Source organism: Podarcis filfolensis, assembly GCF_964270895.1.
Source record: "Podarcis filfolensis genome assembly, chromosome: 2".
NCBI classification, from domain to species: Eukaryota; Metazoa; Chordata; class Lepidosauria; order Squamata; family Lacertidae; genus Podarcis; species Podarcis filfolensis.
In genome coordinates, this window is record NC_139605.1 from 8,259,512 (window position 1) to 8,286,841 (window position 27,330).

Genomic DNA, 27,330 nt, shown 5'->3' on the forward strand with positions numbered 1-27,330 from the left:
CCTACGTACGAGGCTACTAGCAGGAAACAGTTTGCCAAATGGACCTCTCTTAGTTCTCTGAAGGCCACCCTGTTTAGGGAAGTTTTTAATGTTTGATGTTTTATAGGGTTTTTAATATTCTGTTGGGAGCCGCCCAGAGTGGCTGGGGAAACCCAGCCAGATGAGTGGGGTATAAATAATATATTATTACAGATAGGTAGCCGTGTTGGTCTGCCATAGTCAAAACAAAATTTTTTTCCCCTTCCAGTAGCACCTTAAAGACCAACTAAGTTAGTTCTTGGTATGAGCTTTCGTGTGCATGCACACTTCTTCAGATATGTATATATGTATTCTTCAGATATGTATCTGAAGAAGTGTGCATGCACACGAAAGCTCATACCAAGAACTAACTTAGTTGGTCTTTAAGGTGCTACTGGAAGGAAAAAATTTTTTTGTTTTTAATATATTATTATTATTATTATTATTATTATTATTATTATTATTATTATTATTTCACTCCCAGATGACAGACAGATGAGAGAAATGGAGGATTCACAGGTGAAAATTGCAGAGCCGGTGGAGCTGCCAGACAAGGGGGAAGGAAGGTGTTTCCTACCGACAACAGAGGAAGAAGAAGAAGATGCTCCTTCGACGCAGCCTGGACCCAAGAGGAAGTTGGGAAAGGGCCCACAGGAGAGCGCCACTTGTGGAGAAGCCTCTGCCCACCTCGGCGAACCCGCAAACCATCCGAAATCTCCCCGAGGCAAGCGGGAGACGACCTGTGGCGTCTGCGGGAAGAGCTTCAGCCGCCGGACGGGCCTGCTGGCCCACGAGAGGGTGCACACGGGCGAGAAGCCCTACAAGTGCCCGCACTGCGGGCGCAGCTTCCGCTCCAAGTCCACCCTGGTGGTTCACCAGAGGACCCACACGGGCGAGAAGCCCTACCGGTGCCAGGCCTGCGGGAAGAGCTTCCCGGTGACCACGCAGCTCATAGAGCACGAGAGGACCCACTCGGGCGAGAAGCCCTACCAGTGCGCCGAGTGCGGGCAGAGCTTCCGCCAGCGCTCGCACCTCAAGAACCACCAGAAGATCCACACGGGCCTCAAGCCCTTCAAGTGCTCGTACTGCGGCAAGGGCTTCAGCATCAGCTCAGACCTCATCCGGCACGAGAGGGCCCACACCGGAGAGAAGCCCTATCAGTGCCCGGACTGCGGGAAGCGCTTCTGCAACAGCTCACAGGTCATCACGCACCGCCGGGTCCACACCGGGGAAAAACCCTACAAGTGCCTGGAGTGCGGGAAAGGCTTCGCCGTCAGCCAGCAGCTCATCCGGCACCAGGCGGTCCACACGGGGGAAAAGCCCTACCAGTGCCTGGAGTGCGGGAAAACTTTTGGTGTCAGCACCCTCCTGGCCGGGCACCTGAGGATCCACACGGGGGAGAAGCCGTACGAGTGCTCCGAGTGCGGGAAGCGCTTCCGCCTCCGCTCGACGCTCATCACGCACCTGAAAATCCACGTGGCGAGAAAAAGTTAGGGCCGTAAGGGGAAGAGGAAGAAAGAGAGGGGAGAGTTTGTGTAAAGAGGAATCAGTGCTAGGTAAAAAGGTTCGAATCCCAGCAAAGGGGTGAGCTCTTTTTCTTTGAAAAAAAAGAAAAAGGTAAAGGACCCCTGGATGGTTAAGTCCAGTCAAAGGCGACTATGTTGGTGTTTTGCAACTTTGACCTGTTGCAGGACCTTAGCCAGACCTTAGCAGAGCATACGCAGAGTTCTCGAAAGCAATCAGCTGCAGGCAGGATGGATGAAGCAGGAACCAGTAACTTGTTACTTATAGCTGTGTTTATTATTTATAGCAGACTTCAAGATACTACAGTGGTACCTCAGGTTACATACGCTTCAGGTTACAGACTCCGCTAACCCAGAAATAGTTAAACCACAGGGAATTGTAATTCTCTGAGGGGGACCAAGGGTCTACTAACAACTCATCAGTATCCTTAAAAAAACCACAGCTCCCCGAATTGCTTGAAGCCAGGATTGCTTGAAGTGCTATCTTACCAGTTTAAATGTATGGGGTGCGTGTGGCTGCTGACCCATCGATTTAAGACTTCGAAATGTCGAAAGCTCTTCTCGTACAGGACCCTAGTTTGCACATCGCACAAAGCCAAGCCACACAGGCTCCCAGGGACGCTTCACTCCTCGCCCAGTAATTTGCAGTTGTGCTAAGCTAAGCTTGGCTTGGCATGTCCCCCAAACCAGGGTCTCATGGTTGAACTAGCCCTGGTTCAGACTAACCATGATTTGGCCTGTGGTTTACGGCTTGTAGTTAGGAAAAGCTAGACCCACAAGCCCAGGTTGGGATGGAGTGCTAAGCTAAGCTACGGCTTACAATCATCGAATCATATAGCTGGAAGGGACCCTAAGGGTCCTCTAGTCCAGCCCTGCATTGCAGGAATCTCAACTGAAGCATCCATGGCAGACGGCCATCCAATCTCTGCTTGAAAACCTAAGTTCAGTCTAGAACAGCAGCCAAGCAAACAGGATAAGGAAAGTGGCCGCAATCTCCTCTCCACACATTCAAGCTAATCCAGTGTTTCCCCAACTTGAGTCAGCTGTTTTGGGACTACAATTACCATCATCCCCGACCGCTGGTCCTGCTAGCTAGGGATGATGGGAGTCGCAGTCCCAAAACAGCTGGAGACCCAAGTTGGAGAAATGCAGAGCTAAGCCATGGTTTGGCTTGGCATGACACGTGAACCAGACTATCTTAACAACAACCCTGTAAGGTAGGTCAGCACGAAACCAATAGCGGAAAGACGAGATAGATTGGCTGAGGTGGGGGCAGCTCAAGAGTACCACAGGTGGGCACGCATTTAGATCTTTCTGAAGAAGAAGAAGAGTTTGGATTTGATATTCTGCCTTTCACTCCCCTTCAGGAGTCTCAAAGCAGCTAACATTCTCCTTTCCCTTCCTCCCCCACAACAAACACTCTGTGAGGTGAGTGGGCCTGAGAGACTGGTAGATGAAGGGAACGCAGTGGATGTAGCCTACCTTGATTTCAGCAAGGCATTTGACAAGGTGCCCCATGATATTCTTGTAAAGAAGCTGGTAAAATGCGGTCTTGACTATGCTACCACTCAGTGGATTTGTAACTGGCTGACTGACCGAACCCAAAGGGTGCTCATCAATGGTTCCTCTTCATCCTGGAGAAGAGTGACTAGTGGGGTGCCACAGGGTTCTGTCTTGGGCCCGGTCTTATTCAACATCTTTATCAACGACTTGGATGATGGACTCAAGGGCATCCTGATCAAATTTGCAGATGACACCAAACTGGGAGGGGTGGCTAACACCCCAGAGGACAGGATCACACTTCAAAACGACCTTGACAGATTAGAGAACTGGGCCAAAACAAACAAGATGAATTTTAACAGGGAGAAATGTAAAGTATTGCACTTGGGCAAAAAAAATGAGAGGCACAAATACAAGATGGGTGACACCTGGCTTGAGAGCAGTACATGTGAAAAGGATCTAGGAGTCTTGGTTGACCACAAACTTGACATGAGCCAACAGTGTGACGCGGCAGCTAAAAAAGCCAATGCAATTCTGGGCTGCATCAGTAGGAGTATAGCATCTAGATCAAGGGAAGTAATAGTGCCACTGTATTCTGCTCTGGTCAGACCTCACCTGGAGTACTGTGTCCAGTTCTGGGCACCACAGTTCAAGAAGGACACTGACAAACTGGAACGTGTCCAGAGGAGGGCAACCAAAATGGTCAAAGGCCTGGAAACGATTCCTTATGAGGAACGGCTAAGGGAGCTGGGCATGTTTAGCCTGGAGAAGAGGAGGTTAAGGGGTGATACGATAGCCATGTTCAAATATATAAAAGGATGTCACATAGAGGAGGGAGAAAGGTTGTTTTCTGCTGCTCCAGAGAAGCGGACACGGAGCAATGGTTCCAAACTACAAGAAAGAAGATTCCACCTAAACATTAGGAAGAACTTCCTGACAGTAAGAGCTGTTCGACAGTGGAATTTGCTGCCAAGGAGTGTGGTGGAGTCTCCTTCTTTGGAGGTCTTTAAGCAGAGGCTTGACAACCATATGTCAGGAGTGCTCTGATGGTGTTTCCTGCTTGGCAGGGGGTTGGACTCGATGGCCCTTGTGGTCTCTTCCAACTCTATGATTCTATGATTCTAAGTGTGACTGGCCCAAGGTCACCCAGCAGCTGCATGTGGAGGAGCGGAGACGCGAACCCGGTTCCCCAGATTATGAGACTACCGCTCTTAACCACTACACCGCACTGGCTCTCTACAACTCCCATCAGCCCCAGCAAGCATTGGGGTGATGGGAGTTGTAGTTCAGCAACATCTAAGCATGTGGTTTGAACCTCGGGATTTCCTTACCCGTAGTGCGGCTTCTTTATGTTGTGCTCTAACTTTTGAGGAAGGCTGAAAGAGGGTTTGTGCGAGGAGATGTTTGAAGAACTTTGAAGAGCTACGGAGTAAGGAACGGAATATTGCTTGGAAGGTGGTTACGAGGCAAAGGGTGTTTATGTGGATATTCGGCGTGTTAACATTTGACCCGTAGTGCAAATGTGAAAAACCACCAAGGAGGCGACTTGTAGGCAAACTGAGCCCAAGAGGGGCGTCCAGTAAACCCTTCCTTCCAAATAAATAAACTCCAAACTTCCTGTCTCGTGTTTTCTGTCTGGGTGGTGGGCTTCAGGGGCTGGTGGCAACTTTTTTCGTGTCCAGGCCCCCCCAAAAGGGCCTGGTGTTGGGCGAGGCCAAAAGCGAGGGGCCATTTCCCCCCTCCTGCTGCCACCCCCTTTTCTCTCTCCCTTTCTTTGACAGTCATGAGGATGTGTAGGGAACTAGCTTCTGATGGGGCTTTTGAAATTATTATTATTTAATTATTATAATTAATTAATTATTAACAATTTATTAACTGCCCTTCACACCACGGCCCCAGGGAGGGTTACAACCATTAAAATGCAATATCAAAAATAATTCAAAACAAGTTAGGAAATAAGACGGGTCTTTAAAATATACAGGCGCCAAATGCCAGGGCAAAAAGCGTTCACCAAAATTAGGTCTGGAGTCTAGAAGGATATGATACGATATGATATGATATCTTTATTGTCATTGTCCTATGCAGAACAATGAAATTGAAAAACTACATAAAGCTATATAAAAACTACATAAAACATTCAAAAACCCCTAAAAACTCTGAAACCCCATTTTAAAATACACTATACTATAGAGACCCCTTATGCTGCGTTTAGAACCAGAATTGCATTTGCGTAGAAACTGTTTCTCAGGCGGCTAGTCCTGGCCTTTATAACCCTATACCTTCTTCCAGAAGGCAGAAGCTGAAAGAGTTCATTTCCGGGGTGCGTACTATCCTGTACTATCTCTGCCGCTTTCTTATGGCACCTGGCAGCATAAATTTGATCTAAGGATCATTGACACAGATGGTGGGAGGACAAAGATTTGGCCCTCCAGCAGTTGCTGAACTACATCTCCCATCAGCCCTTGGCCAGCATCTGGAGGACCAAAAGCTCCCTACACCTGATTTGTGCTGCTCCTTTATTGATGGTCCAAGGTTTTACACATCTGAGGGGAGCTAAGTGGTGGACATCCTTTTAGGGTGGGGGAGGCATGTACTTGAGGTGGGTGGGTCCAGAATTGAAAGTGGGTGCGTTGATGTCAAAGGGGTGGGTAGGGTGCTGGTGGATAAGCCCCCCTTTCTCCTTTGTCTTTACCCCATCTCCCCCTCCTTCTCACCAACATGAAACGAAGCTGAGGGCCGCATGAAATTGGACTGAGGGCCAGTTGATTTTTTTTTTAATGGATCTCTTCCCACAAGGCGTTTCTGATTAAATATGCCACAAAAACATATACAAAATGATTGTGTATATAAAAACAACTTTAAAATTGCATATATATAATAAGCCAATTATATATATTTGGAATCAGCAACAAGACATAGGCAGAGTCAATTCAAGTCCAGTCCAGATACAAACTGGAATTTTAAAGAAATGCAGTCGCCTGTTGTTGCCATCTTACCTTGTGACAAATGTCTGATGTTTTGAGGCAGCACCTGACAAAGGGACTGCTCAAAGCAGAAGGGGGTAACCCCCAACACACCATTGTTCAGGGTGAACTATCTTTTGGGCAGCATCGAGGGGATGCTGTTGCAACGCTATTGTTCAATAAAGATCAGGCCTACTGGCTGCTCAAGGGTTCCCGGAGGTCCCTGCAGGTCTTTGGATTGCAGGGAGAAATTGCATTGGCTAAAATTCCCCCTGGTATTTTTCCGTTATCAGTGCTGGGGTTGTTCTGCGGCACCCCTGTTCCCTTCCGAGAGCTATGATTCCCTGGGAAGAGGCCAAGACTCCCGGTGATCAATCAACCCTGCATCTGGTTTACCTCAGCACAGCGCGGGGACGTACCTGCCAATCAAACGCCGCTGAGGTAAACCAGGTGTTTGAGTGGAAGAGCTGCCGCCGCTCGGCCTCTTCATTCCGTCGCCATCACCGGGAGTCTTGGCTTCATGGCGGGTTCTGGCTTTGCGATGTGGGCTGGATTTATGAGCTGGGGGGGGTGCATCTGGCCCCCGGGCCTTGGTTTGCCAACAAAGGACAATAGTCCCACATCACGGAACACAGTAGTACAAAACATCCTGTCTCCGTCACTTCCCACTATGGAATGAAAACATACACCGTCATGTGATAGACAACAATCCCATGATTGCAAACATGGAGCAAGAATCCTAACATGCTACCCATCTCTAGGAAGGTTAGAAAATGTTCCATAGGGAGCCCATCATCTGGTGAGACATACCTTACAATAACAGTGAGCTGATCAACATGGGACAGGACAGATAAACTGAAGTACTCTGCAGTTTTAAAATCCTCTAAAATTGATCCTCTTACTTTAAATGCCATCATTTGGATAAATTCATCACATACTGTTTTAGAGAGGTAGGATGTGACACCTGATCATTTCCAAATTCTTTTATATGGTTTGCTAGAAAATGATCAAATTTTGCAATAAGTTCAAGTTGTTGTTTAGTCGTTTAGTCGTGTCTGACTCTTCGTGACCCCCTGGACCAGAGCACGCCAGGCACTTCTGTCTTCCACTGCCTCACACAGTTTGGTCAGACTCATGTTGGTAGCTTCGAGAACACTGTCCAACCATCTTGTCCTCTGTCGTCCCCTTCTCCTTGTACCCTCAATCTTTCCCAGCATCAGGGTCTTTCCTAGTGAATCTTCTCTTCTCATGAGGTGGCCAAAGTATTGGAGACTTAGCTTCAGGATCTGTCCTTCCAGTTAGTTCAAGTAATCCAATGTATTTCCCGTTGTGGGGAGAACCAAATCTTTCCCCATCTTCTCTGAAGGTAAACCGTGCTCTGCCAGAGTTATTATGCCTGCAACAACTCATTCAAGAACATGTTTCCAGTCCTGCTGTTCATTATGTATCTGTTCTGCTAGTTGACAGTCAATTGTTGAGCCACGTTTTCTTTTTGTAAGATATGCTGCTGAAGCTGTTCTAGGGTCTTCAGAGTTTTCATGACTTGGAACTAAATAGGTGTTGCGCCAATCAGAAAATCCATCTGATGATAATGGCGTGGAAGAATTTGAAAAGAGCTTGCACACAAAACCAGTTTCTGGTGAATATACTAACCATTCTCTAACCAGTATTTTTTGTCATTAGTCGTTTGGGATAGAACAAGCTCTTTGAAAAATATCTGTCTTGGTTTGCAAAAGACCTCTGACTTTTCAAATAAACCATCTGAGTGCTGACACTCTGGCGGACCTTTTTCTACCCAGTATAAAATGTCATCTTTGCTTAAATCACCCCATAGCCCAACACCATTCTGTTTGTATTTTGATGTTGAATCTTCTGCGCTTGTACTACTCTCTGGTTGGTCAATCAGAATATTTCTTGCTTCAGTCATTGAAGCAGATTCTATAGAACCAGATGTACCAGGTTCTGTATCAGGAATGGGACGAATATCACATGACTGACTCGCTGTGGTATAGTATTTGGGTTCATCAGGACCCTCATCTGTCTTTGTAAAGAAGCTATCTAATTTTGGTCATTTGCTCAGGTCTTCTTCAGCTTTCTGCTTCTCCTTCCTCTTTTGGTCTCCACTTTTGTAACTTCTGGTTGACATTTTAAAAACTGTAAGTAAAATACTTAATATAATTATAATATTTATATATAGCATTATAGTAGCAAGTGGGGGTAATAGGGAATTGCACTAGTAAATCATAATATAGGTCTACTAAATAATAAAGATGAATGATTTGAGGAGAAGGGCTTTCTGCTCCAAAGTGCATTGGGCTTTCACTATAGGGACCTGGACTGGGGTGGTGGCTGTGTTCATTTGCTTCCTGGTGTCCTTTGGACTTATGCTTTTCATCTGGAATCTCAGCTAACAAAGAAAAGTTTATTAGGGATATTTCTCCAAGGAAACAACTTCCCCTCAGTGGGATTTCTCCGTTTTGATCTCTCTCCTTTTACCTGCAGGTGATGGTGAATTTTTTTTTTATAAAAGCATTATGCATGTGGGAAACCCATAAGCAGGACCTGGGAACAAGATCCCCTCCCCTTCTAGAGTCTCCAGCAACCGCTATTCAGGAGCAGAACTGCTTCCAACCTCTGAGGCAGAGCATATAACCATCCAAAGTCCTATTCTCCAGGAATTTTATCTCTTCCTCCAGGCTTTTCAGCCATTGCAAGGGACCACACTTTATCAGGAATATAGGAAGACTTCACAATGTGGAGTAATATTGATTAATAATAATAGCCAAGATCGCACCAGGCATTCCTATCTAGGGAAGGAGCCCCATAACTCGTCTGCCGCACCACAGATGGTGCCTTCTGCCAGGCCAGCCCATTGCTCCATCGAGGTCAATATTGCCTCCACTGACTGGCAGCTGCTCTGCAGGGTCTCCAGGCAGAGGGCCTTCCTAGCCATGCCTGCAGATGTCCTGGCCAGGGATGATGGGAGTTGTAGTCTGAAGCAAACAGAGGGCCCCAGGCTGGCAATGCTGAAAGGGTCTGTTTCAATCTGTTGTTTTTTTTAAAATAATTTTTATTAACCGACCAATCAAATCAAATCAAATCACATCACATAAATTCCAAATTACAAAGCCGAATTTTAAATTTTGTTGAGGGGACCCATATTTCAAGATCCGAAGGGGGCTTCTGATCATCTTCTTGCTACTGCGTTAATGTCCAAATCAGTCCAAACAAAGTTCATAATTCTATCCAGTCTTATCTTGCTGTTTCCACATCTCATCTTGTTCGTATATTTTCTCTTTTTTCTTTATGATCTCTTCTGATAATCTCCTTAAGCTGATAAACACCAATAATAATCCTGTGTGAATTTTTCCGTTCATCCAATCCTCAAATCGAGATGGTTTCCATATATCATCGCATTCATAGATAACATCGCTCTTTCCATCATTAATCACAGAACTGTCGTTCTTAAGTCCCTCTGAGGAGTTTCACCCACAATATAAAAACAGCTCTATTTCTCTATTTCTCCTCCCAGACTTAAGTTCTCCGACAGAACTTCCCAATATGGCGACGGTATTTTTAACTGCGTCATTCCAAAGCCCTTATACATTCCACGCTCTTCTTAAAGCATGCTTTGGTTAGAAAGTTTATCTCCACACAGACATAAATCCACAGCTTAAGTCCTTCAAACGACATTTCTGACTTGTGAGGGGGGGAGATTCTTGTTTAATCACATAGAGGAAAGAAAGGAAAGTTTTTCCCCCCCTCCCCCATCCAGTCCTTTTGCCATACCGAGTCTTGGTGTATCTTCATCTGGTTAATTCTTGTTCTTCCGACTCGTCTTGTTTATCAGAGATCTCTTCTGTTAGCAGTCTTTACTCCCCCTCCTTCCTTGAAATATGTGCATTCGCTTCATCCTAATCGTTTCTTTTGAAGTTCTTGCAGCTAGAGGCGCGGATCAGAGGCAGCGTCCAGGAACACCGATATCCACAGAAGGGCATTGTGCCTAGTGCCCCCATCCCCACAAATTCGGGGGTGGTATAGGGCACAGTAGGCAAGGGCAGCCCCCCCCCACAATCCAGGGGGGGTAGGGAGGCTATTTACTCCCGTAACAGCCTCCAAATTACCTCGTGTGGGTCGGAGAGATGTTATTGTCAGCCATCTTCTGATGTGCCCCTAGTGGCCCCTCGGGTCTGTTTCAATCTGAAGTTCTTTGCCAGCATGCTAAAAACAAATTAAGTCAAAATTAGCAACGAGACTTTTAGGAGTTCTCTTCACGGAATCAAGTCCCGTTTGCTAAATCAGAACTCCCATCCATTTAGGGCAGAGGCAGATTTTCTCCAATTCAAAAATGACAGGAAGCCTACGAATGAAAATGTTACAATATGAATACCACAACTTACTAGGTACCTGTGTGTTTGTGTGTTGGAATGCGTTGGAATAAAGACAAACAAGTGGATGGTGTGTTTTTGAGAGCGTCTTCAGAGTTCCGAGGTTGCTTTTTAGAGTTCTCCTGAGAGTTCTCTTGAAAGTTCTCTTGAAAGTTTCTTGAAAGTTCCCTGGAACCCACGCGTCTCTCTCTTTTATTGAATCTTACAAAGCATGGCCACTGGTATGCTAGTGGCTGATTGGTTAAAATACAAACAAAGAGGCTAGTTCCTTATTGGTTAACATAAGTATAAGGCGGGATTACACAAGTCCATTAATCTCCAATACTTCAAAGGATATTGGGAGAAATGGGCATTAGACAAGTATCTAAGCTTTTAATCCACTTAGACTAAAGATTGATTATAATATGTCTATAGCAATTACTAATGTTATGATCATAATATAAGAACACCTAATTAATTATACACTGAAGGAAAACAGATCATTGTAAACTTAATGTGACCTAAGTGAAAAAAGAGTGGAATGCAAAGAATGGAATTTATGTGTGTGCCTGGCACAGCTTTATACAGCGTGTGTGTAAGAGGGAAGCAGAGAAAGATTTTAAGGTACAAAAGCTAAGAAAAAGAAGCTAAGAAAAGTTTCCCAGAATGCCACAGAAAAGAACCAGTGTTTTACTATACTGGCACATAAAGAGAACATCTCTTCATTTGTGTGTGTAATCAAAAGCATGGGAAGCAATCAAAATTGGGAATTGACATTCACTGCTACTTGAGAAAATATTCAGCAGCTGCAAAGACCTGGAGACATATTTTTAAAAAACATAAAGATCACGTGGTCACTGAGTTTGAGTCATTTCCAGGAAAGGAAACTCCCAGTAGCTGAAAACAGAGTAAGTGAAACTTAGCTTGGGTCTTTTGCGTGAAGGAGCCATGGCTGCTTCTGGGGGTCACATCCAGAATCTTTGTGACGAAGCCACGTGCTCCATCTGCCTGGATTACTTCAAGGATCCAGTGATCATCCCAGAGTGTGGGCACAACTTCTGCCGATCCTGCTTGATCCAGTGCTGGGGGGAATCGGAGGCAGAGGCTTCCTGCCCTCAGTGCAGAGAAAGAGTCCAGAGAAGGAGCCTCATCCCCAACAGGCAACTGGCTAATATGGTAGAAATAGCCCAGAATCTCAGCCTTCAAGAGGGAAAGGAGGAAGGAGGGAAAGGAGGAGTCTGTGAGAAGCACCAGGAGCTCCTGAAGCTCTTTTGCAAGGAGGATGAAGCCCCCATCTGCGTGGTGTGCGACAGATCCAAGGAGCACAAACATCACGATGTGATTCCTCTGGAGGAGGCTTCCGAGGAATACAAGGTAGGAGATCCCTGGATCTGGAGGGGGAGAAATAGCTGTGGATTCTTCTTGGGAGGTTTTCTTTTTAATTATCAGGTCCAAAGTAGGCATGGCATGAATTGGTGGTTGTTTATTATGTAAAAAGCAGCCCAGGGGAAGCCTGAGAGCTCCTGGCATGGCTGGGAGGAGGGAGTTGAAGTCTTTTTCTCTGCCAGGGGGACAAAGGGATCTCCCTTGATCATTGGCAAATAAACTTGATGAATGGAGGCTTCGTGTAGGAGTGGAGGAAGACATCCGGAATTGTTGTGCTGATACTCACAGAGACATGGTTAAATTCAGCTATTCCAGACACAGCTGTTGAATTACAAGGTTTTACAATGTACCGGTGGGACAGGACACAGGATTCTGGCAAGAAACAAGGTGTGTGTGTGTGTGTGTGTGTGTGTGTGTGTGTGTGTGTATTTTTATAAATCAAAACTGGTGTAGGGACTCAAGTTGGATACCTGCTGTTCTCCAGATGTGGAATTTCTGACAATTAAATGCAGACTTTTCTATCTTCCCCGGGAATTTACAACAGTGGTGTTAACAGCGGTGTACATAGCACCAACTGCAAATGCATGCAGGGCCATGAGTAGTATGCATGAGAACATCAATGCTAAATTGAGGAGATACCCGGAGGCTGTGCACATTATTGCGGGGGACTTCAATCACACAGATGTGAGGGCAGTACTCCCAAAATCCCATCAGCACATTGAGTGTGCAACAAGGGGAGAAAATACTCTTGACAAGGTGTATACGAACATTAGACGGGCATATGAGGTCAAGACCTTGGCACACCTCGGTGGTTCAGATCATGTGTCCCTGCTTCTCACACCAGTATACACACCCCTCAGGAAACAAGGCCAGATACAAACACGGATGGTTACGGTATGGCCTGAGGGAGCCTCTCAGCAACTGCAGGACTGTTTCCAGGAGACCGACTAGAATATGTTCGACCATCAAGATCTAGAAACTTATACATCAACGGTCCTGGGTTATATTAGATTCTGCACAGCAAATGTCACCAGGGAAAAGTATGTTAAGTTGTATCCGAATAGGAAGCCCTGGATGACGGGAGAGGTTAGGAGATTATTGAAGGCCAGAAATTCTGTTTTTAGAACTGGGGACCGGGTATTGTATGGTATAGAAAGAGCGAACTTGAAGAGGGGTATCAGGAAAGCAAAAGCGGAGTACAGATGAAAAATTGAGGACCATCTGAGAAATCATGATACTAGACAAATGTGGCAGGGAGTCCAACATCTGACTGGTTATAAATCAAGGAATTCATCAGTGGTAGAGAGTACTGCTTTCTTGGTGGGAGAGTTGAATACCTTCTTTGCCCAATTTGAGGTGACACCAACAGTGACTCCAACAGGGATGCCAGAGCTATTGGCGTCACTACCTACAGGAAATGCTGCCAGGGTAAAAGAGGGAGAAGTGAGGCGAATATTAAAGGAGGTAAACACGAAGAAGGCTATGGGCCCGGATGGGGTGGCTGGCAGGGTGCTAAGAGATTGTTCGGACCAACTGGCAGGAATCTTTACGAAGATTTTTGACCAGTCTCTGGCCCAAGCCACTTTTCCACCCTGTCTGAAATCCGCTACCATTATACCCCTGCCAAAAACATCAAAGATAAGACAGTCTGAATGATTTTCGGCCTGTGGCATTGACACCCATTATAATGAAATGTTTCGAAAAACTGGTGAGAAAGCGCATCTTATCTTGTCTGCCAGTGGGAACTGACCCTTACCAGTTTGCGTACAAGGCAAAGAGATCCACAGAGGATGCTGTGGCAATGGCTTTACATGCTGTCCTGACTCATTTGGAGAAGCAAGGGAACTATGCGAGACTGTTATTTGTAGACTTTAGTTCTGCATTTAATACTATTCTTCAGCATAGATTGGTGCCCAAATTATTAGACCTGGGACTTCCACCATGTTTGTGCAGGTGGATATTAGATTTTCTATCAAACTGTTCCCAAAGGGTCAGGTTGGGTTCCCACGTCACTGCGGATCTCATCACGAACATGGGGACGCCGCAGGGGTGCGTGTTGAGCCCGCTTTTATATATGCTCTATACAGCTAACTGTGCCCCCAAATACCCCAGTAATAAGATCATTAAGTTCGCAGACGATACAACGGCGTTTGGTTTAATCACGGCTGGAGAGGGGGAGGTGGCCTATAGGAAGGAAGTTGAGCAGTTGGGGGAGTGGTGCAGGAAAAACAACTTACTCCTTAACTTAAAGAAAACAAAAGAGATCATTGTGGACTTTAGGAAATGTAAACTGAATATTCAGCCACTTATTATTGAGGGGAAGTGCGTGGAACAGGTCTCAGTGTTTCGATTTCTGGGAATGGAGTTGAGAGACAACCTAATCTGGGGAGAGAACAGCAAAGACGTGGTGAAGAGAGCACAGCAGAGGTTATATTTTCTGAGAATCCTCCAGAAAAACAATCTCTCAAAGGACCTGTTGATGGCATTTTACCATTGCACTGTGGAGAGCGTACTAACTTATGGTCTGTGTGTGTGGTTTGGGAGCTGCACAGTGAGGGAAAAAACAATGCTATCCAGGGTTGTAAGGACTGCAGAGAGAATAATTGGGTGCACTCTTCCCACCTTAGATCAAATCTATGCTGCCAGGTGCCATAAGAAAGCGGCAGAGATAGTACAGGACAGTACGCACCCCGGAAATGATCTCTTTCAGCTTCTGCCTTCTGGAAGAAGGTATAGGGTTATAAAGGCCAGGACTAGCCGCCTGAGAAACAGTTTCTATCCAAATGCAATTCTGGTTCTAAACGCAGCATAAGGGGTCTCTATAGTATAGTGTATTTTAAAATGGGGTTTTAGAGTTTTTAGGGGTTTTTGAATGTTTTATGTAGTTTTATGGTAGTTTTATGTAGTTTTGTGGTAGTTTTATGTAGTTTTTCAATTTCATTGTTCTGCATGGGACAATGACAATAAAGATATCGTAATCGTAATCGTAATCCCTTGATATCCCTGAGTAGCATCTGCAAAGACTAGGTAGAAGTCTGTAAGCAAGGGGTGACCTAACTGGGTCCCTGAGCCCCACAGGGCTGGCACAGAAAAAAGGTAGCGGGTCCAGGAAGTCCTGGAAACAAAAAGGTTGAAAACCTCTGGACTTTTATTTCCTCCAGTAAACTACTCTGCTATTATAGCAAGACCACTGGGTGCAAGAAGCCAGCATACTATTCACCTCCTCTCTGTGTGTCTCAATCAAACCTGAGTTTTCCCTTTTCTCTTTAGCAAGAGATCTGTCACCGCCTGGAGATTATGAGGAAAGAGAGAGAGGAAATTCTGGCCTATCTAGCAGCCCTGGACAAGGAAAGCAAAGACCTCCTGGTAAGTGTCTCTATTCTTACTAGTGAGGGAACAAGCACTTGAAGAATCGAGTCAGGACTGAGAAGTGATGGGGAAATCTGCCCATTTCAGCTTCTCCCCATTCTCCTTTTCCATATCAGTCTGTTTATTAATTTATTATTATGAAAATGAATCAGATGTTATTGTAACTACCTCCTTGTATAAATATTATGATCTGTAATTTACCCCCATAAATATATTTTTTGTGTGAATATTACCTGGATTGGTCAACATTGAAAATATCAGAGGTGTGAATTTCAAAGGATTGCTCTGTTTTGGTCTCTATATTTTTTCAGCAATAGCAAATTAGGTAAGTACACCTTTGAATGCCACTAAATTGAGTTTATTTCCCCTTGTCATTTATTATGTGAATAGCAATCAAGGAGAAGCCTGAGGACTTGTGAGCTGAAAGGGTGGAAGCAATTCAATCCAAATCCTGATTTACCATAAATATTACTAAAGAATTGTCCTTCTAAATGTGCGCTCTTGTTCAATTTTAGGAAACTCGGGCCATTTTGAACCTTTAAAGAAAACGGGGGAGCTATGGGGATGAACTCTGCACTTTGTCCTCCTCTGTTTCTGCTGCATTCCTACACCTAAATGGCCCCAGTCTAAACTGAGGGGTGTTTTATGTCCATGGATGAACTCGGTTATGCTATGCTCGAAAACATGCAGGGAACATCCTTGGCTAGAAAAAAAGCTCCTTGCTTTAGGCTGTACCTCTCTGTGAAATAGATATCAACAGAAACAGCAATGGAGAGGGCTTCCCCTCAAAATATAGGTTTACTTCTTTAGCCACTGGAGGTTTCATGTCTCTGAAAAATCAGAAGTGTCCTCCCTGTGGACTTCTCACAATTCTCTTCCTGATGTCTTGAAGGCTGAGCACCTTCCACACTGAGACCTCCTCTTTTCTTGCAGAAATTAACAGAAAGGGAGAGGCTGAAGACTGTGGAGAAGTTCAGGGAACTGCGACAGTTCCTGAAAGAACAAGAGAAACGTCTACTGACTCATGTGGAAGAGGTGGAGAAGGAGATTGCAGGGAGAAGGGATGAGCAGCTGGCCAGACTCTCCAGGAAACTCTCCTCTCTTGAGAGGATCATCCAGGAGATGGAGGAGAAGGGTCAGCAGACAGCGAGTGAACTCCTGCAGGTAAGATGGTGGCAGGAACAACCAGAGGATCCAGGAAAAGGCTGTCTCCAATCCTTTATGTGCCCCTTTCATGCATGCAAGGAGTGCAGGGACTCAGTTGATGGAGCCTCTAGTCAGGTTTGTTATGGACAGGAAGACCTAAGAGACCTGAGATGCTTAACTCACCTGAATGCAGACTAGAGATTCGTCTGTGTTCTTGATGGAACGGGAGCTGATCTTCTGCTCTTTGCTGATGCTTTGTCTCCGAATGCCTTTCAGCTGGGGGGGGGGGGGCCTTCGTCTAGGATGCGTTCAGGCCTCCTTCCGACATGAGCCAGTCTCTTGACCAAGCTTCTCTTCCCGTTCCCTCCACAACTTCTGGGTTGATCCCCTTCCCCATGGATACAGATCGGCCCAAGAGCAAGACGGCGGGACTCATCCAGACTGCTGCTTGTCCCACCCCTTTCCTCCAGGAAAACCCACTGTTTACTGCTGAATTAGAGCAAACCTCAGCCAGGTTTTCTCTGCATTGACGTTTGCTTTGATGTTGCACCAAGGAGCACGTTTTTCTTGAGGGAAAGCGGCAGGGCAAAGGCAAAACCACTTGGACCTGTGTTTTCTGGGCACAGGAAAAGCAGAAGTGTGGGTGAGCTCAAAGAAACACTGAGCAATTTTATTACCCCTTTGGAGGCATTTCATGCTGCAGGTGCTTTTTTTATTTCCCTTTGAATTGGAAATTTGGGGACTTCTATGGAAGACAATCTGGGACAGTTCCCTGGTAGGATTATCCTGTAGGCTTACTTACGTCTGAATTGCGCAATGCAAACTGGATTAAAGTTAATAAATTATAATCTAAAACAAGACATGGAGTGGAATCTTCCACTGAATCCATAAATGTGTGATTCCCTTAACTGCTGCTGGATGTTCATAAGGATTAAAAAGAATAATTGCAAACTGATGTGGAAATGTGAAGAACTTGATACTGGAAAAATTCATAATTTCAGATTGGAAAAATAAAAGCTGTGAGAAACGAAAACTGGCTGATTCCGCCATCCCTACCGAAAACCTTGGCATATGCCAGGGAGACTGACATCCGAGGGGCAGGGTCTGAGGGGTCTTCCTAGTGTGGCCTGTGATGTGCAGTGAATTCCCTTCTCTTTTCCCCTCTAGGATGTGAGAAGGACCTTGCAGAGGTAAGTGGATCTGGCTCATTTCCATTAGCATCACTCTTTGAAGCTGAGATGCCAGAACCTCAGACATGGCCCTCCAGGGGCTGCAGGGGGGAGACTGGAGGACTCACTCCCTGCAGCACCTCACAGGTAAAAGTAGAGCCCCCTCTTCTGAACTTGTAGCCCCCCAATTCTCCCCAATGAATTAGCGCCATTTCCTTTGTGAGGTTTGGTTTTACTTTTGCAATGTGTATCATTTGTTTTGTATTGGCCTGAATGTCCTTTGGATGAATCATTTGATTTGTTTCTGCACCTGTGGAAGATCCGTCTCAACTTCTGCAAACATCTGATTCTAGAGCAGAGGTTATCTAATATATCAAAGCAAGAGATCCCCAAACTCCAGAAACAAATATTCTGAGTATACTCAAGTGTCACTAAGAGACGGCTGTTTTACTGGCACACACAACAAGGCCAAGTGACATTCCTGGGAGCAACTATTGCCTTAGTTCAGGGGTGTCCAACAGGTCGATCACGATCCTTTTAGTATTCCTTTTAGATCCCCCCCAAAAGGTCAACAACTTTGGCCAACCCTCCCCCCTAAAAACTCAACAACTCCTGGCAATGACAATGGGTAGATCACATCACAGTCGGTCTTTTTTAAAAAAATTTAATAATTTTATTAAATACAAAATAGAAAAAAATATACAAAGAAATAAAGAAAATACATGTAACCAAAGGAAAGTTAGAAAATATAAAGAATACAAATATTTTACCTCTTCACATGCATATAGTTATTTACACATCTGTAAAGCAATGTTCTCGAAAAAATGAAAGATGAAATATAAGAGAAAAAGAAAAGAAAAAGAAAGTCAAAATGAAGATTTTAAAAATAGATAAGTATTCACTATACACAAATCTGTATTTATGTTCAATTATGTAATTCCATTTTATCCATATCCATCTTAATTATAATATTTTTAAAAGACTTCTACCATTTGCCCTGCGCGTTTTTTATAATCTATTCACCATAGCCTCTGTTCTTCATGTTTTTCTTTTAGGCCTCCTTAATATCTCACTTTATATTTTTTTATGTTACTCACAAGATTATTCTAAACACAGCCAGATTTTGTTAGCCGAGCCTTGGTTTTGTAAGTAATCATTTAGACACTCCCACTGTTTCATGACCATAAATTTGGGTTTTCTCCTTATTAGATCTGTCAATTTTGCTAGCTCCAAGTACTCGCCGAGTTTCCCCAATCATTCTCTTTTTGTTAGAATGTTATTCTCTTTCCAATAGTTGGCAGTCAAAATTCTTGCCGCTGTTGTCGCGTATAAGAATATATTAGTTTTATCCTTTGGGATATCTTTATCCAAAATTCCTAGTAGATATGCCTCTGCCTTTTTATTATGTGACGTCTTTATTAATTTTTTTATCTCGTCGTGGATCATGTCCCAAAAGATTTTAATCTTTGGGCAAGTCCACCACATGTGGTATAACGTGCCTTTTGTCCTGTTACATCTGCAGCATTTGTTGTTGTTCATTTTATTCATTTTTGACAGTCTATCTGGGGTTAGGTACCATCTGTGATGTATTTTCCTATAATTCTCCCTTAATAGAACACATGCTGTAAAGTTTATATTTTTCTCCCAAAAGGTTTTCCAACTTTCCAAATCAATCTCATAGTCCAAATCGTGCCCCCATTTTAACATATTTTCCCCTTTAGTTTCTTGTTCTAAGGAAACTTTCCCTAATAATCTATACATATTTGCAAGTATTTTTTGGTCACTTTGCAATACTTCTTTTTCAAATTTTGAAGTTTGTTTTTCCAAATCCCCTCATTTTTATATCCCTTTCGTATGTTACTTTCAATTGGTAATATTGTAGCCAATTTATTCCAAATGTTTGTGATTCTTCATAGGTTTTTAATTTGATGTTTCCGTCTATATCTTCTAGTAGGTCTCTATATGTTGGCCAAATCTCTTTAATGTTGTGTTTGCCTCTATAGGGGAAACCCACTATGGAGTTTTCTCGATAATTTTTTCTTTCGTTCTTTCCCAAACATCAAAAAGGGCCTTTCTTACTAGATGATTTGTAAATCTTTTGTGATGTTCTTTTTTACCGTAGAATAAGTAACCATGCCAGCCATATATTTTGTCCCAACCTTCTAACGTCAGGACCTCATTATCTTTTAGTAATATCAATTTTTTTATCCAACACCAACATGCTGCTTCAAAGTACTTTTTTAAAATTGGCACTGCGAATCCTCCGCTTTCTTTTGGGCCCGTCATTACTTCTGATTTTATTCTTGCTTTTCCCCCCTGCCATATAAAATCTGCAAGATCTCGTTGCCAGCTTATAAAGTATTTGGTTCCTATTATAATTGGAACCCTCTGGAATAAAAATAATTTTTTTTGAAGTATCACCATTTTAATCATAGATATTTTTCCTCCTAGTGATAGTTTTAATTTTTTCAATTTTTCCATATTTCCTTTAATTTCTTTCCATTTTTTAACATAATTATCTTTAAATAAATTTGTATTTTTATTTGTAATCCATATCCCTAGATAGTTCACTTTATTTTCTACTTTTAATCCTGTTGTTTCCTCCAATTCCTTTTTTTCTTTCTCACCCATATTTTTGTTATTAATTTTGATTTGTCTTTGTTCAATTTAAATCCTGATACATCGCCAAATTCTTTCATTCTTTCTAGTGCTTTTTTAATACTTTCTTTTGGTGTTTCGGTTGTTATAATCACATCATCTGCGAACGCTCTTACTTTATACTGTGTGTCAAAACTTATACCTTTTATTTCTTTATCCTTCCTTAAAGCTATTAGTAGAGTTCCCAATATTGTTATAAATAGAAGTGGAGATAGAGGGCATCCCTGTCATGTCTCTCTCAATGTCAAATTCTTCTGTGATTTAGTTGTTTATGATTAATTTAGCTCTTTGTTTTTTATAAATTGCTTGAATTCCATTCATAATTCTTTTTCATAGTTTTAAACTTTCACAGGTTTTAATCATAAATTTCCATGAGACACTGTCAAATGCCTTTTCGGCATCTACCAGTAACATTGAGATTTGTTTACATGGATTCATGTTGGCATATTCTAATAGATCTATAATTATTCTGTTGTTGTTGTTGTTGTTGTTTAGTCGTTTAGTCGTGTCCGACTCTTCGTGACCCCATGGACCAGAGCACGCCAGGCACTCCTGTCTTCCACTGCCTCCTGCAGTTTGGTCAAACTCATGCTGGTAGCTTCGAGAACACTGTCCAACCATCTCGTCCTCTGTCGTCCCCTTCTCCTTGTGCCCTCCATCTTTCCCAACATCAGTGTCTTTTCCAGGGAGTCTTCTCTTGTCATGAGGTGGCCAAAGTATTGGAGCCTCAGCTTCACGATCTGTCCTTCCAGTGAGCACTCAGGGCTGACTTCCTTAAGAATGGATGCATTTCATCTTCTTGCAGTCCATGGGACTCTCAAGAGTCTCCTCCAGCACCATAATTCAAAAGCATCAATTCTTCGGCGATCAGCCTTCTTTATGGTCCAGCTCTCACTTCCATACATCACTACCGGGAAAACCATGGCTTTAACTATACGGACCTTTGTTGGCAAGGTGATGTCTCTGCTTTTTAAGATGCTGTCTAGGTTTGCCATCACCTTTCTTCCAAGGAGCAGGCGTCTTTTCATTTCGTGACTGCTGTCACCATCTGCAGTGATCATGGAGCCCAAGAAAGTAAAATCTCTTACTGCCTCCATTTCATCCCCTTCTATTTGCCAGGAAGTGATGGGACCAGTGGCCATGATCTTCGTTTTTTTGATGTTGAGCTTCAGACCATATTTTGCGCTCTCCTCTTTCACTCTCAATAAAAGGTTCTTTAATTTCTCCTCACTTTCTGCCATCAAGGTTATGTCATCTGCATATCTGAGGTTGTTGATATTTCTTCCGGCGATCTTAATTCCGGCTTGGGATTCATCCAGTCCACCCTTTCGCATGATGAATTCTGCATATAAGTTAAATAAGCAGGGAGACAATATACAGCCTTGCCATACTCCTTTCCCAATTTTGAACCAGTCAGTTGTTCCATATCCAGTTCTAACTGTAGCGTCTTGTCCCACATAGAGATTTCTATGGAGACAGATGAGGTGATCAGGCACTCCCATTTCTTTAAGAACTTGCCATAGTTTGCTGTGGTCGACACAGTCAAAGGCTTTTGCATAGTAAATGAAGCAGAAGTAGATGTCTTTCTGGAACTCTCTAGCTTTCTCAATAATCCAGCTCATGTTTGCAATTTGGTCTCTGGTTCCTCTGCCCCTTCGAAATCCAGCTTGCACTTCTGGGAGTTATTATTCTAGTATTGTCCTTTATTTGTCTGGCTGGCAAAAATCCTGCCTGATCTTTTTAAATTATAAATATTGCATCAATTCGTCCCCCAGATTTTTTCGCCTCCGAGTAATGGGTTATGTCTTTTACACTTGGGTTTTTTGTTCTCCAGGCATCATATAGGTTAAAGTTCTCAGTTAAATGGAAAAAAGAAAGTGGTAATCTACCTGAACTTGACATTCTTTCTCTTTGCGTTCTATCCATTTTGATCGATGTCACCCCATTTAAATCTCCCATAATCACTATATTTTCATCCACATAGTCCCATAATCTCTCTTCCAAGTTTCTAAAAAAATAATCTTTTTTACTGTTTGGAGCATATATTCCCACCACTATGACAGTGGTGGGAGCACTGTGATAGTGGTCACAATCGGTCTTTTTATACTGTGAGTAGATCGCAGTCTCTTGGGAGTTAGAAGTGCCTGCCTTAGTTGTTTCCTTCTAGACAAACCAGTTCAGTCACTCTGCCAGCCACCCCACCCTGTCCCAAGCAAACTCCTGCCCCATAGAGCCCCTTGGGAGGGGGTGATTTCTCACCAAGGACAAGGAATTGGCTATTTTCTTGACCATATTCCAGCTGCAGTATTTCAATTCAAGGTGTCTCTCAGGTTCAGAGTAGAGGTTTTAAGGAACATTTCTTGTTTCCCAACAGAAGTGCATCTCTTTTTCTTCCTCACCCCTTCTCTGGGGACATCTAGAGAAAGGAAATGTGTGCTGTGCTGTCATCACCCTCAGACAATTCCTGCCCCTTGATACCATATGATTCTGCTGCTTCCACAGCCAGCTTCCTCCTCTCAATTCCTTTCTTTTCCTGTAAGAGAAATTGTGGATTTGAATGGGCTGACATTGTTTTTCTTTTCACCAGGTATGAGAAAAGAGAGAGTCCAGAGAACCCACTGCCTTTCCCTCCAGAACTGAGGAACAGGATCTTGGAATCCTGTGATCTAAATCACCTTGTGGAGGATACAATGAAACAATGGGAAGGTAATTAAAATTGGCTGGCAGGATTTCACACTGGGAATTCTATTATTTCTTCAGAACTGAACATGCCAGGCTCTTACTGCATGGAATTTAATTACCCCAGTATACCTTCCTTCTTGGTGCTCCAGCCTTCATTTCCTGTTCCCCAGAATGGCCCATGTATATTGTGACGCTGTATCCTGTAAAGAAAGCCTCAACCAGAGTGTATCTTTTTTCAATTATATGGAGCCTCCTTTTCTTTTGGTTACCAGTCTACACAATCTGACGTTGTCCTTTTGGAGGTTCTCCTGCTCTGAATGGAGTCAATTTAAGGATGCTACATTATGAAGTGTTACTTTTGTATGGAGATTTATTTCAGGTGGAAGAGTGTTGCCCTTACACTTTATATCTTTTTGCTTCCTCAGATGCTGTGTTATTCAGAAAACAGTTTCAGAAAGGTAAATTTCCAGGGGAGGAACAATTTGACAGGAGGGATGGGAACTGATATTTCATGGGTGTTGAACTGTCTGTTCTGCAGACTTTGGGACCCCCATCAATGGCGTAGCTCTGGGAAACAGTCCTCTAGGGGGTTTGGGTTCTTTCCTTGTCCCATGAATGAACTGGGAGGGGTTTGAAGGCTTGGATTGGGGGCAGAGCTTGTCCCTGCAAACAGTGGCGTAGCGTGGGGGTGCGGGGGGGGGGCGGCCGCACCGGGCGCAACATCTGGGGGTTAGGGTTAGGGGGCGCAAATCCACGGGTTAGGGGGCGCAAATTACTTGCCTTGCCCTGGGTGCTGACAACCCACGCTACGCCACTGCCTGCAAACAACCTACACACCAGTCTGAGTTCCATTCCTGCCTATAGACTAGTATCCTGGTTTCACCCTTGATTTTATAGATTTTGCTTTCTTTCATAAAATCCATATACTGCTTGTTTGTAGGGGAAAGCCTTAGAGCCTTACAATATCTTACAAAAGCCCTTAAGGAGGATCCTGCAGGGTCAGTCCAATGTCCATCTTGTCGAGTTCTCAGAATATCCCAATATTCTTTCTTTTCTTTTCTTTTCTTTTTTTAGTTTACAGTAACCCATGAAATGTTTTCTAGTGTGTTAGACTCAGATCTTAGGCACCTGGCTAAACTAACCTGCAGCAGAGAATCGCGACAGAGCAGCATCTTAAGCTAGCAAAATCCCTTCTCTTGTGGCTGAACTAAAAGGACGCTGGCTCAGCTACAAGATCTTGGAGAAGGAGTTCGGGAGGGCAAGAGTTAACATCCCCCTGCCCTTCAGGGGAGTCCATATGCAGATGTTAAACAGTTTAATAAATTGTTCTGTGCACACTTATGTTCACCAAGATGTGAACATGAGCCCAAATACTTTCATGTGGCCAGCAAGGGAGCAATAGGTATTATTATTATTCTTTTTTTGTTGAAACTTAAGGGACACGGGTGGCGCTGTGGGTAAAACCTCAGCGCCTAGGACTTGCCGATCGCATGGTCGGTGGTTCGAATCCCCGCGGCGGGGTGAGCTCCCGTCGTTTGGTCCCAGCTCCTGCCCACCTAGCAGTTCGAAAGCACCCTTAAGTGCAAGTAGATAAATAGGTACCACTTTATAGCAGGAAGGTAAACGGCGTTTCCGTGTGCTGCGCTGGTGCTGGCTTGCCAGAGCAGCTTTGTCACGCTGGCCACGTGACCCAGAAGTGTCTTCGGACGGCGCTGGCTCCCGGCCTCTAGAGTGAGATGAGCGCACAACCCTAGAGTCTGTCAAGACTGGCCTGTACGGGCAGGGGTACCTTTACCTTTTACCTTAAGAACATTGCTACTAGCAATATGGGACGCGGGTGGCGCTGTGGTCTAAACCACAGAGCCTAGGGCTTGCCGATCAGAAGGTTGGCAGTTCGAATCCCCATGACGGGGTGAGCTCCCGTTGCTCGGTCCCAGCTCCTGCCAACTTAGCAGTTCGAAAGCACGTCAAAGTGCAAGTAGATAAATAGGTACCGCTCTAGCGGGAAGGTAAACGGCATTTCCGTGCGCTGCTCTGGTTCGCCAGAAGCGGCTTAGTCATGCTGGCCACATGACCCGGAAGCTGTACGCCGGCTGCCTCAGCAAATAAAGCGAGATGAGCGCCGCAACCCCAGAGTCCTCCGCGACTGGACCTAACGGTCAGGGGTCCCTTTACCCTTTACCTTTACTAGCAATATATCACAGCTTCTATAGCCTACATAGAGTAGGGGTATTTAAAATGAGAGTTGTCATAGCAATCTCTAGTTGAAAGTAGAAGTTGGCCAGTGTGTCTTCTTTTTTGCTCTTCAAAATATGGCAACCCCACACTTGCCTATCATGACTGTCTGGTAACCTTTTGAGTTATCCCCCTCTTCCCCCAGGGAACTAGTCTTACGGTATATATTATACCCAAAAGAGAAGCATAGAATAAGGAGTCCTTTGTAAAATTGCCCTGCCATCTGCCTCCTCTTCCTTGGCGGCAAGTCCTAAACTTCCAAGATGGTTGGGAGGAAGGCAAGGAGAGACCAAGTGGGTGAGAGAGATGGAGAACAGGAATAAACAGGCTCCCCACTTAACGCGATTTTCACTTGTGGGCACAAGGGCCCAGAACGTGACCCCCACGAAAGTGAGGGGAGGCCTATATGTGGTTTTATGTTGTAGTTTTATGCTGTGAACCACCCTGACCTATGGATGAAGGGCAGTATGCAAATATATTATTATTATTATTATTATTATTATTATTATTATTATTATTACGGGGGGGTCCTCATATCCCAACCCAAAGCTCCCCAAAGGCCAATCCTCTCCTGCCTCCTCCAATTCTCCTCTCTTTCCCCTTAGATAACACAGAAGAGATGAGTAAAAGGTTTCCTGGGTGGTTTTTCTTCTTAGAAAATGCCTGGTTTGAGAGGAGGGCAGGAACAATATACATTGAATATAAGAAAGTAAAGGAAACTGATTTAAAAACCAACAAGGAAGATATTTATTCTGATGAGAGTCTGCAAGGAGAAGTCTCAGTCTAGCATGTGATGCAAAGAAATCCCTTGATCTGAAAGGGAATCTGGGTTTTTTGGATGTTATTTATTTATTTATTTATTTATCAGGATGTCTGTTTCTGTCTCTCAGCTGACTCTGCATATTCTTCTCTTTCCCTCATCTTCTCCCCCACAGCAAATGTCACTCTGGATCCAGACACAGTCCATCCCCAACTCATCCTGTCTGAGGATCAGAAAAGCGTGAGAAGGGGAGACAAACCTCAAGCCCTGCCTGATAATCCTGAGAGATTCAGCTTCTTCTCTTGTGTGTTGGGACGTGAGGGATTCACAACAGGCAGACATTTCTGGGAAGTGACTGTGGAAAGTGGGGGATTGTGGGCTTTGGGGGTCGCCAGGAAGTCTGTGAAGAGAAAGGGCTTCTTCCCCTTAAGGCCTGAGGGAGGGATCTGGGCTGTGTGGAAGAGGGGAGGGAAGTACTGGGCCTGCAGTTCCCCTGATGACTCTCTTCTGTCCCTGAGGGAGGAGCCCAGGAGGATCCGGGTGACTCTGGACTATGAAGGGGGACGTGTGTCTTTTTCTGACGCTGACTCAGGAGCCGAACTCTACACGTTCTCAGGAGCCTCGTTCTCTGGAGAGACCCTCCTGCCTTATTTTCTTCTGTGGGGAAATGAAACCCACCTCATTATCTCCTGAGGAGACTAAATCTGCCTCTCAGGCCCAGCAGGAGTTTCTCTCCAGAAAAGAAGGGCTGACATAAAAAACATTTACCCGCCAAGAGCCCGTTGGACAGTTTTCCAAGGGCCCTTTGAGAGGATTCATTCCAGTCAAAATCAGCAGAAATAACAGAACAAAAATGGGTTGTTGTTGCTTTGCATTTTCCTTCCTTTTCCCAGAATTCCCTCTGCTGCTTACTTCTTAAATAGACAGTAATACTTTTAACAGTCCCCATAAATAATCTTATCATCAAACGGGCTCCCTTACCTTCAATCTTTTTTTCCTTTTGAGATGTCTGATGTGGCAGAGCACGAGACTCTTAACCCCAGGGATGTGGGTTTGAGTCCCACGAAGGACAAAAGTTTCCTGCACTGCAGGGGATGGGACTAGATGACCCTCAACTCTGGCAGACAGGAGGTAAACAAACCACTCAGATTTCTGCTGTAAACCGCCTTTTCTGTGATGTATGTATGATGTATGGAGGGGTGGTCTTGAGCTCCAGGGCAGGGAATTTAAAATGTCTATATAAGGCCTTGCGCGACATTGTTCGGGGTTCCTCCTCCCTCCTGCGTGTGGTGAGTGAGGACCCTGTTGCAACAGATCAATAAAGATCGGACTTACTAGCTGCTTTGCTTCTCAATATTCTCTGGTTGGCCTCTGTTATTTTCTCCTACCAATAGGTAGGACTCTATATGGGCTCCTGGATACCCCATAAGGGAAAAAGGGCAGATTTTGTTTACAACAGAGACTAAATGGACATTTGGCCTGATCCAACAAGGATCCCCTTCTTTTCTTTGCCAAGTATGCAAAAAGAGAGTGGAGTCCTATTCCTCCCATTTG

The 27,330-nt window shown here is 44.3% G+C and overlaps 3 protein-coding genes across 5 annotated transcripts in view; 2 read left to right on the forward strand and 1 right to left on the reverse strand.

Moving 5' to 3' along the window:
• LOC310756746 (uncharacterized protein) overlaps nt 1–27,330 on the reverse strand; it is a 1,375,527-nt gene that overhangs the window by 586,092 nt on the left and 762,105 nt on the right. The gene's annotated exons all lie outside the window — the stretch shown is intronic.
• Nucleotides 1–27,330, forward strand: part of LOC310756716 (uncharacterized protein) — a 68,921-nt gene that overhangs the window by 13,105 nt on the left and 28,486 nt on the right. For 2 of the 3 annotated variants that reach the window (XM_083601334.1, XM_083601333.1), the window contains exon 4: nt 503–2,967. In XM_083601334.1, the coding sequence (XP_083457460.1) occupies nt 503–1,512 (1,010 nt within the window). In that variant the 3' untranslated portion in view covers nt 1,513–2,967. Of the gene's footprint in view, nt 1–502; nt 2,968–27,330 lie in introns of those variants that run through there. The other variant, XR_014544965.1, reaches the window with a different exon arrangement.
• Nucleotides 11,148–27,130, forward strand: LOC310756872 (zinc finger protein RFP-like). The gene is made up of 7 exons (XM_083601765.1): nt 11,148–11,745; nt 15,028–15,123; nt 16,060–16,290; nt 17,440–17,462; nt 22,687–22,805; nt 23,207–23,239; nt 25,952–27,130. Exons 1-7 carry the CDS (start codon nt 11,320–11,322, stop codon nt 26,467–26,469), a joined length of 1,446 nt encoding a protein of 481 aa, XP_083457891.1. The 5' UTR covers nt 11,148–11,319; the 3' UTR covers nt 26,470–27,130.

Bases quoted from the DNA above. Each gene is read 5' to 3' on its own strand.
- LOC310756872 (XM_083601765.1), top strand. From the start codon at position 11,320: ATGGCTGCTTCTGGGGGTCACATCCAGAATCTTTGTGACGAAGCCACG. The intron at 11,746-15,027 runs GTAGGAGATCCC...TTTTCTCTTTAG, and splicing joins AGGCTTCCGAGGAATACAAG to CAAGAGATCTGTCACCGCCT. The intron at 17,463-22,686 runs GTAAGTGGATCT...TCTTTTCACCAG, and splicing joins GTGAGAAGGACCTTGCAGAG to GTATGAGAAAAGAGAGAGTC.